At 59.7% G+C, this 10,114-nt stretch overlaps 1 protein-coding gene across 1 annotated transcript; it reads left to right on the top strand.

Moving 5' to 3' along the window:
* The first annotated feature begins 605 nt into the window (after positions 1-605).
* Positions 606-3,090, top strand: IRF2BP1 (interferon regulatory factor 2 binding protein 1). Its single transcript, XM_060083892.1, has one exon. The coding sequence runs from the start codon at positions 909-911 to the stop codon at positions 2,661-2,663; it is 1,755 nt and encodes a 584-aa protein (XP_059939875.1). The 5' UTR covers positions 606-908; the 3' UTR covers positions 2,664-3,090.
* The last annotated feature ends 7,024 nt before the right edge of the window (positions 3,091-10,114 follow it).

Below are 10,114 nucleotides of genomic sequence, written 5' to 3' on the forward strand. Positions count from 1 at the left end.
CCAAGATCCTGGCCAAGACGAAGTGCCAAGTGGACGGTCCTGCCCAACACTAAATTGCTAGCTTCCCTTCCCCCCCCGCCCCGAAAACGTCCAATTAAGGTCCCTCTGCCCTGCCCCAGGAGCTGCTGCCTTCGTAACCGGTCATTGGCCCACCTTTGAAGGGCGGAGAACTGAGCCTCAGAGAAGGCAAGACTTGTCTAAAGCTGCAAAGCAAGTCGGAGCAGAAACTGGCCGCCCGGAAGCCTGTCCACCCCCTACACTTTCTGAACCCCTGGTGGCTCTCACCATTCGTATCACATCCCCGCCCCCAACCCTTGTGCTCGAGCTGCTTGGAGCCAGTCAAACTCCCTGCCCTCCGGCGAGGAGAGGTTAAGGTTGCGCAGCGGAGAGGCGGTGAGCCCCTACCGTCCCCGGCAGCCGGCGGTCCCCTTTAAGAAACGGCCCCGGAGGGACTACGTTTCCCAGAAGGCTTTGCCGGCGCGTTATGTAACTTTCCCTGCGTAGCGGCCTCTGGGGCAGAAGGAGGTGGAGGCGGTGGCGGCGGCGGCGGCGGCGGCGGCGGCGGCTGCGGCGGCAGTTGCAGCGGCGGTGGCGGGAGCGGCGGGAGCCCGAGGCGGCGGCGCCCGCGGCCTATCGCGGGGCCCGAGCTGTGCGCCGCGGCCCGGAGCTCGGACCCGGCGGGAGCGCCGACGTGCCTCTGCCTGCCTTTGAGGAGGCGGGAGTGAGGAAAAAGGCTTAGGGCCCAGGGGGCGGGGAAGGGGGGCCGGGCCTGGATCCGCGGGGAGGCCGAGCCAGAGGCCCGACCGTAGCTCGCGCGGTCCCGGGGACACGAATCGAACGTCGGCGGCGCGGATCGAACGTCGGCGGCGGGTGGAACGCGGGGGCCCGGAGGCGCGCGTGCGGGGGCTATGGCGTCCGTGCAGGCTTCCCGCCGCCAGTGGTGCTACCTGTGCGACCTGCCCAAGATGCCGTGGGCCATGGTGTGGGACTTCAGTGAGGCCGTGTGCCGCGGCTGCGTGAACTTCGAGGGCGCGGATCGCATCGAGCTGCTCATCGATGCCGCCCGGCAGCTCAAGCGAAGCCACGTGCTCCCCGAGGGCCGCTCGCCGGGGCCCCCGGCCCTAAAGCACCCGGCCACTAAGGACCTGGCAGCCGCCGCTGCACAAGGGCCTCAGTTGCCGCCTCCACAGGCCCAGCCCCAGCCGTCGGGGACAGGCGGCGCTGTCTCAGGCCAGGACCGCTATGACAGGGCCACATCGTCGGGCCGCCTCCCCTTGCCCTCGCCCGCCCTGGAGTACACCCTGGGGTCCCGCCTGGCCAATGGACTGGGCCGCGAGGAGGCTGTGGCGGAGGGGGCGCGAAGGGCCCTGCTTGGCTCCATGCCCGGCTTGGTGCCCCCTGGGCTGCTGGCAGCTGCGGTGTCTGGCCTGGGAAGCCGAGGTCTGACGCTGGCACCCGGCTTGAGTCCTGCCCGTCCAGCCTTCGGCTCCGATTTCGAGAAGGAGAAGCAGCAGAGGAATGCGGACTGTCTGGCAGAACTGAACGAGGCCATGAGGGGCCGGGCAGAGGAATGGCATGGGCGCCCCAAAGCTGTGCGGGAACAGCTGCTGGCGCTGTCTGCCTGCGCCCCTTTCAATGTCCGCTTCAAGAAGGATCACGGGCTGGTGGGACGGGTGTTCGCCTTCGATGCTACTGCCCGCCCGCCAGGCTACGAGTTCGAGCTGAAGCTCTTCACCGAATACCCCTGTGGTTCTGGCAACGTGTATGCTGGAGTCCTGGCCGTGGCTCGCCAGATGTTTCATGATGCTCTGCGGGAGCCGGGCAAGGCACTGGCCTCATCAGGCTTCAAGTACCTCGAATATGAACGCCGACACGGCTCAGGGGAATGGCGCCAGCTGGGGGAGCTGCTAACCGACGGTGTCCGCACCTTCCGCGAGCCAGCTCCCGCCGAGGCCCTGCCCCAGCAGTATCCAGAGCCAGCCCCTGCAGCTCTTTGTGGCCCACCCCCACGAGCCCCATCCCGGAATCTGGCCCCCACGCCGCGCCGTCGCAAGGCGTCCCCTGAGCCCGAGGGCGAGGCATCTGGGAAGATGACCACTGAGGAGCAGCAGCAGCGGCACTGGGTGGCACCCGGTGGCCCATTCTCCGCTGATACCCCAGGTGTGCCCTCACCCATCGCCGCCCTGAAGAACGTGGCCGAGGCCCTTGGCCACTCCCCCAAGGACCCTGCTGGGGGTGGGGGCCCTGTGCGTGCAGGGGGCGCCAGCCCCGCAGCCTCCTCCGCGGCCCAGCCTCCAGCCCAGCATCGTCTAGTGGCCCGAAACGGTGAGGCAGAAGTTAGCCCCACAGCAGGGGCGGAAGCTGTTAGCGGGGGTGGTAGCGGCACCGGGGCGACCCCTGGGGCCCCCCTGTGCTGTACCCTATGCCGGGAGCGGCTGGAAGACACCCACTTCGTCCAGTGCCCCTCAGTGCCCGGACACAAGTTTTGCTTTCCCTGCTCACGGGAGTTCATCAAGGCGCAGGGTCCTGCTGGGGAGGTGTACTGCCCCAGTGGAGACAAGTGCCCGCTAGTGGGCTCGTCTGTCCCCTGGGCCTTCATGCAAGGCGAGATCGCCACCATCCTTGCTGGAGACATCAAGGTTAAGAAAGAACGGGACCCCTAGGCCACCACTGCCACCGGTCTACTGCCCATCCGCCCCCCCCTTGCCACCCACCGCCGCTGCGGATAAATTATTCCCACCCAGCCCAGTGCCTCCCCCGCCTGTGTACATACCCCCTTCCTTAACCCAGATGGGTCCCCTCCTTATCCCAGATGGGTCCCCTGGGGTAGATGCATTGAGGGTGGGGGGAGAAAACTTGTGGCTTCTGTCCGAGGGGGTGTTTGGGGTCCCTTGACCCCTCCGGTTTCCCTCTCCCCTCCTTGGCTTGGCTTTGCTGCTGCTTGTAGTTGGAGGAGAGGTGTCCCCGCCCCTCCTTGAGAAGGGGCCTCCTGAAATCTCGCTCTTTATAAACGAAGCAAAAGCATTTTATTGCCCCCCTCCCCTACCCCCTCTCCCTCCTTCAATAAACCGAAAGATGGGTTTTTTCCTTCTTGGTCCCTTAGTTGCGTGAGATGCTGCGCCCCCTTTGGGACCGAACTGATCCTGCAGGGGAGAGGACGTTGCCTTGTAGCCTCCAGGTGGCGCCCTTCACTCAGGTGGGCCCCCCGGCTGTTTTTATAAATGCTGGCCAGCTAGTCAAGCGTTCTAGCCATCAGCCCGTTTTCCAGATGACAGAACCAAGGCTCAGAGAGGGGATGGCTCTTGCGAGGGAGCCACAGCCAAGCTCGGGAACTAGCCTTCCCTTCTGGCCCATCCCCTGTATCTCCCCCGAAGGTGGAGGACTCAGTGCCACCGAGGGGGAGGGTCAGGGGGCATCCGGAGGCTTCCCAGAAGGGACGGGCCGCGAGTTCTTGCTAGGCAGGGAGAGAATTAGGCCAGATTGCTAGAGGGGCTGCCTGAGGAAAGAGGAAATTTACCTCATGAGGTACACTAACAGGTTCCCTGGAAACAAGGTGACTGCTGCTCGCCTCTGGTGGTGCCCTGAACTGCGCGCCCATCTCTGGAGACCAGCCTCAACGGCGGCCGCCCTAAGACACCGTGACTGGCCGGGTAAAAGGCGCTCCCCCCGCGGTCGCCTCTGATGTGCGCGGCCTTGTCCCGCACCTGTCCCGGCGGGCTGATTATTAACCAGGACTTCCTGCTCGCTGGCGTCAGGGGGCGGGGCCCGAGCGGGCTGCGGCAAAGCAGGGGTTAAGGGGAGGGGGAGGCCCCAAGATCCAACCCCCACCCCAGCGGCCTCCCCCGCGACCCTGAGGTGGAGATTTCGTGAAGGGGGCAAAGCTGGGCGCAAAGGCCAGCGGATGGACAGAGAGATGGGGAATGACAGTGTGTCCTGCCACAGCACAGCCCTGTCACACGGCTGTGAGACCCTAGGTTGCCCCAGGTCTCAGGAACCCAGATGTTACATCACCTAAATCTGCAAGACCTTAACGTCCTGACCCATCTTGGTTATGCAGGTGTCCCTCCCACACATCTCGCAGACCCCCATGTCCCAACTCCCAAATATTAGGGACTCTGGGGCTTGGTCCTCCACATCTGGAGGACCCTCAGTTCTCAGACTGAGGAGTCCCCTCCCCCAGCCACCGGGTCTCAGGTGTTCTGTCACCCCTGGCACTGCCAGCCTGGGCTCTGGGCAGGGCTGGGAAAACCACCCCTGATTAAATATACCAGGCGATAAGCCAGGAGCAAGGGAGACGCTGGATGGAGCTCCATGCCTGGGCACCCCTCCTGGGCAATCTTGTGGCCTCTCCTGACCCAGCTCTGCGGACCCAAGTACTGGGTAGCTCCCCCTCCCCCATCCTCTGAGCTAGAGGCCTCCAGACACGGGGGCGCTGTGCCCCAGTGGGGGCTAAAGAGCTGTGGAGGACACCTGGTCCTTTAAGAACAGCTGGTGGGTGGGTAGGGGCCAGGGGAGTCACCCCCAGCCTGGCTGGTGTGTATTCTAGATAGAGGTTGGGTTAACTATTAACAGAGCAGGCAGCCTGAACTGTGTGGGTGTAGGGGCCTAGATCAGCCCCCCTCTTCATTTAGTGCCAGGCTGGGGCCAGAGTGGAGGGGTTCTGGATTGATCTGGGAGGTCAGTGAGTAGGTGAAGAGGCTTCACAAAAGGAGAGACAGAGACACAGAGAGAGACCCAGGGAAAGATGGAGACGACAGAGGTGGGGAGGGAGATGCAAAGAGACCAGCTCACTGAGAGAGAGAAGACAGAGACCCAGAGAGAGAAAAGGAGCTCGCTCGGAGATGAGGGAGATGAGGTAGAAACAGAGAGAGACAAACGTTCAGAAAGGAAAATTAGAGAAATATCCAGATGGGTTAAGAGAGGCCAAGGTACACTGAGGAAATGCCAACAACAGAGACAGAAAGAGAGAAGAGAGACTGAGATGCGGAGAGAGGGAGGGAAGGAGAGAGGCTGTGAAATCAGGAAAAGGTACAGGTTTGAACTAGAGAGTTAAGACATCTTCAGACTCAAAAGTTCTATGAGACCGAGGGGGAGAACAGAGCTCTGTGAAGAAAGGCAGGGCTGGGTCTGTCTTTGTCACTTGGTCCCCATGACCAGACCTGGCTCACTGCTCACCCTCCAGTTCTCAGCTCAGCTGACCTCTCCTCCAGGAAGCCCTCCTTGACCCTCAGTCTGTGTCAGGTGCCATCTCTGGGCTCCCACTCCCCTATCCCAGCCCTGAGCATTCTAAATCATTATTGTCTGGGGACTGGACTGTGAGTGTCCCCAGCATTGCCCCGCACTGGCAAGTTTAAAGGATGGATAAATTAATGGACTCCTTTCTTTCAACAAATGTTTATTCAGCATCCACTGTGTGACAAGCCCTGCAGTAGGTGCTGTGGATACAGCAGGGAACGGAATGCAGCCCCTGTTCTCATGGAGCTGACATTCAGGTGGGAGATACAGACCCAAAAATGTGACAGCCGTGACGGTAAATCCTAAGCAAAAATAAACCAGGGAAAGGAGAGAGAGAATGATGGAGACTGGTATTTTAAAGAGGGAGGCAGGGGGAATTCCCTGGCGGTCCAGAGGTCAGCACTCCATGCTCTCACTGCCGAGGGCGTGGGTTCGATCCCTGGTCGGGGAACTAAGATCCCATGAGCCACGTGGCCCGGACCAAAAAAAAAAAAAAAAAAAAAAGAGGGAGGTAAAACTGAGATGAAACTAAAAACTAAGGGAGGTGAGTGAGCGAGCCACGGGCAATCTAGGGAGATAGCAGCACATGCAAAGGCCCTGAGGTGGGAGCCAGCTTGGTTCATTCCAGAAGCAAGGTGACCAGTGCAGCTGTGGTATGAGAGAGAGTCATATAAGATTGAGGTCAGAAGGATAGTAGGGTAGGGAGCGTCGGGGGCCCTGTCTGTCATGGTAAGGACTGTGGATTTAGTTTTAATGGGAACAAGTAGAGGGTTTCAAGCACTGAGGGAAGGGATGAAGCAAATGAGACAGAAAAAGCAAGGAATCAGCTGGGATGGACAGCATCCCGCTCATCTCTGTGTCCAGGGCTCAACAGAGGGCCTAGTACAGATGCCCAATGACAGTGTGTGCATGAGTGAATAAGACCCCAATCGACAGAGAAAGAGTCAGAATGACATTAGATGGATGGACAGACTCCCAGGGAGAAGCCAGGTAAGGACCCGGGGACGCCCAGGGACAGCAGACACAGACAGCAGCCCAGCTGAGAAGTCCTATTCCTTCCAGAACCCTCCCCACCCGGAAACCTTCCCTGGAGCTGGAAAAATTCCCCCGGCCTCCCTGCCCGCCTTGCCCTGTGGCGTGCCCACTCACACCTCAGGCAGAGGAAGCTGGCAGGCCTCACAGGAACCTTTCTGTGAGGGGGGAGTAGAGGCGGGCAGGCGGGCGGCAGGGACGAAGGGAGAGGAGTGGCGGGCGGGCAGGCAGCGGGCAGCAGCTACACAAAGGCCCCAGTGTCTGCCCCTCCTGCCCCCAGGTACAGATATAAATAATATGTACATATACCTTTAAATACACACACACACACACACACACACACACACACACACACACACACACACACACACACACACACACACACACACACACACACACACACACACACACACACACACACACACACACACACCAGTGGGCTGGGGTAGGAGGCTGGGGGCCACACACTTCCCTAAGGACCCTGATATGGCAGACGTCTGCTCCTGTGGGGCTTGGGGGCTCAGAGACCCACAGAGATAGTGACCAAGACTGAGAGGCTCGAGCTGAGAGGGATACAGGGACAGAAGGGCGAGAGAGAAACTTACAAAGTGTGAGAGACAAACAGAAAGAGACTGGCCGACTGCGACGCCGAGTTAGAAACCAAGACTGGCTCAAATGGAGACAGATCAGGAAAGCAGAGAAATCAAACTTTGCTGAGAAAAGACAGAAAAAGTCAGAGGTAGAGGGGCAGTGACAGAAGGAAGACACGGGTCATTCCCGAGAAAGGCAGAGCCACAGAGAAACCCAGTTGAGAGGAAGTAGGGACAGAAAGAAGCAGAGAGGCCAGCAGACATCCAGAGAGGGACAGAGAGAGAGGGATGGAGAGAGAGAGAGAAGCTGGCAGGCAGGCAGGGCCAAGGCTGGGGGCTTGGGAAGGCTGGTGACCGTGGCGGGGGAGGGTCAGGGCACGTCTCCAGTTTAGGGGCACCGCCTGCGCAGCTCTGGTCCAGCCCAGTCCAGGGCAGGCTAAGGGGCAGGGAGTGGAGGTGAGGGAGGTGGCCCTTGGGTTCCGGATCTTGGTGTTTACCTGGGGCAGTCATTGCAAACAGGCGCCCAGCCTGGCCCATGGCAGAGCGAGGGTGGGATGGGATGGGCCCCAGCCCTGGGCACCAGTGGGCCCGACACGCCCACCTGTGGCCTGGGTGGTGAGTAACACACACGGTGACACCTGGGTAGATGGTGACACATAGGGGGACAGACACGGTGACACACAGGGACAGATATAGGCAGACCCAGAGTGTCTGAGACATAAACAGACCCACAGAAGCCAGCGACAGAGACACACTGTAATAGACACAGTGACAGAGACCAGGACACAATGATGGGCAAACATAGTGTTAGGCTTAGAGACACAGCAACAGAACACAAGGACAGAGGACACAGTGACAGACACAGAGAAGACAATGATAGAACAGTGACATACATGTATACCCGGTGACACAGCACTGCAACACCTACAGAAACCCAGTGAGAAGACACTGACACAGAGACGTACAGGCACACACAACACACACTCACACACTGATCAGGCAAATCATGGAGTAACACAGAAGCCTGCAAACGCCTTGACATTGACACAGACTCATAAACCTCCCTGGCTGCTGGCTTCTGGGGTGCCCCCTCGGCCTCCAGGTGCAGGGTGTGAGTGGCGGGGACCGTGAAGGGGGGCTTGGGACCCCAGGGCCCTGCTGTGTAGCTGTTGCCCCTCCTATGCTCTAGAATAGTGTCCTGGTTAAGGGCACTGGCTCTGAGCCTGGGTTCAAGTCCTAGCTCCCCACTCACTACCTGTGTGACCTTGGGCAAGTCACTTCATTTCTTCATGCCTCAGTTTCCCCAATAATAAAATGGGTGGTGGGAAGGATTGGGTCTATCGATTCTGTAAGGTGCTTACATAATGCCAGACACATGGTAAGCCCTAGTAGCTGTTATTATTATTATTATTATTAAATATTATTATTTTCATCATCATCATCTCATGTCTTCTGCCCACAGGGGAGACCCTGCCTTGGCCTCTGTTTCCCCACTCATGGCCCCTCCCTTGGACTACGTCACCTAAAGCCCACAAGCCGTGCCCAGGTCCATCTGTCCCAGCCCAGGCTTCTCTGTGTCCCCGTGGCTAACCCTCCATCCCTGATCCCTAGCGTCCTCATGTCTGTCCATGCGTCCCATGTCTGACTGCGGTACTTTTCCATTGCTGGCCACCAGCCGGCTGTCCCTGGGGTAGGGGTCACACCTGCCCACGCCAGCCGAGCCGGTGGCCACCAGACACCCTGACGGATGGCCCCACCCTCCCCCCAGGACCCTACAACAACACCCGCCCCTCCGGCCACCTGAGGTCCCCACTGGGGCGGCCTGAGGCCTGAGCCTGGGGACAGGAAGCCCCAGGCCTGGCTGCCCTGAAAGCCTCTTTCAGCCTGGGCCTCCTCCCCGCTGCCACCGACTCCTCCTGCGGAATAATATTTGGGCTGTTGGCCGGGGGGCGGGGGCCAGATCCGGAGGCCGCCTGGGAGAAGCCAGAAACCGCAGGGCTTCCTGCCTCGGGCCGGCATGACTCTGGGAGAGACCCCCAGGCCCGAGGGAGGGGGGTGGGCACCCAGGGAGACTGAGGGCCTTTCTCTCGACACCAGTTGTTTTTTCCAGGAACCAGGAGGAATTCCCCAGCCTGCTCAGGACAGCGAGGCTGGTGGGACGGCTGACTGGGAGCCAGCACGGCAGGGGGCGGGGGGGGGCGGTGACACGCAGCCGGCAGGGCGGGCACGGTGACAGAAATAGAGGGCCTGGCCTGCGAGGTGGCAGGTAGAGGCGGAAACTCAGGGAGCTGGGAGAGAGACCGGAGGAGGAGGAGAGAGGCCAGAGAGCCAAAGGAGTGGGGGGAGGCGGACCCCAAGAGAGGAAGACCCAGAGCCCCCAAGGGAAGGAGGGAGCGATCCAGAGGCCCAGAGAGAGGGAGGACGGAGTCGAAGCAACGGAGAGGATGAAGAGAGAGAGCAAGGCAGAGAATACGACAGACAGAGGCGCAGAGGCTGAGCGAGCGTTGTCCCATAAACCAAGGGACAGAGATAAAGGCACAGAGAGAGGTAGGAACATAGATGACACTAAGAAACAGAGAAAGATGGACACACAGAACTGGGAGAAACATCTCTCCCCCTCCCCCGCTCCCTCTCTGTCTCTCACACAAACACACACACACACACACGCGTGTGCGCACATAAAGAGACAGCCTTTGGTCTTTGAATGACTGACTGACTAAATGAATGAGTGGCTAGAGAGCCAACAACCAAGTAAGACACATGCAAACTAAGGAAAACACACCCGCTCCAGCGTGGCGGAATGACCTTGGCCCAGTCCCTTCCCATTCTGGGTCTCTGTTTCCACTCTGTGAAACGAAGGCCATGAGGAACACAGTTGTGTTTCACAGAGCCATCCCTTGGAACATCTGAGCCACAGATATCAGACTCAGAGCCCAGGCAGAGACCTGGAGGAATAGAAACACCCAAACCCCAAACCCAGAGGCTCCCAGAAGCCCCCAGCACCCAAAGGAGGACCCAGCTCCTTTCCCACACACCAGCTCCTTTCCCACACACCATGAAAGAGACAGACACACCAGGGCCATTCAACCTACGCTCACACACAGCCACAGCAGTCACAGGCACACAGCAAAGACAGGCATAATACACAAACACGGACATACTTAAAAAAAAATACAGACACATGCTGATTCCCAGACATACACATGAAACACAAAATGACCCACAACGCCAATGTAGTCACACGTAGACTCTTTAAG

This window comes from Mesoplodon densirostris, chromosome 19 (assembly GCF_025265405.1).
Source record: "Mesoplodon densirostris isolate mMesDen1 chromosome 19, mMesDen1 primary haplotype, whole genome shotgun sequence".
Classification (NCBI taxonomy): domain Eukaryota; kingdom Metazoa; phylum Chordata; class Mammalia; order Artiodactyla; family Ziphiidae; genus Mesoplodon; species Mesoplodon densirostris.

Coding starts and splice junctions, on each gene's coding strand:
- IRF2BP1 (XM_060083892.1), top strand. CDS start 909: ATGGCGTCCGTGCAGGCTTCCCGCCGCCAGTGGTGCTACCTGTGCGAC.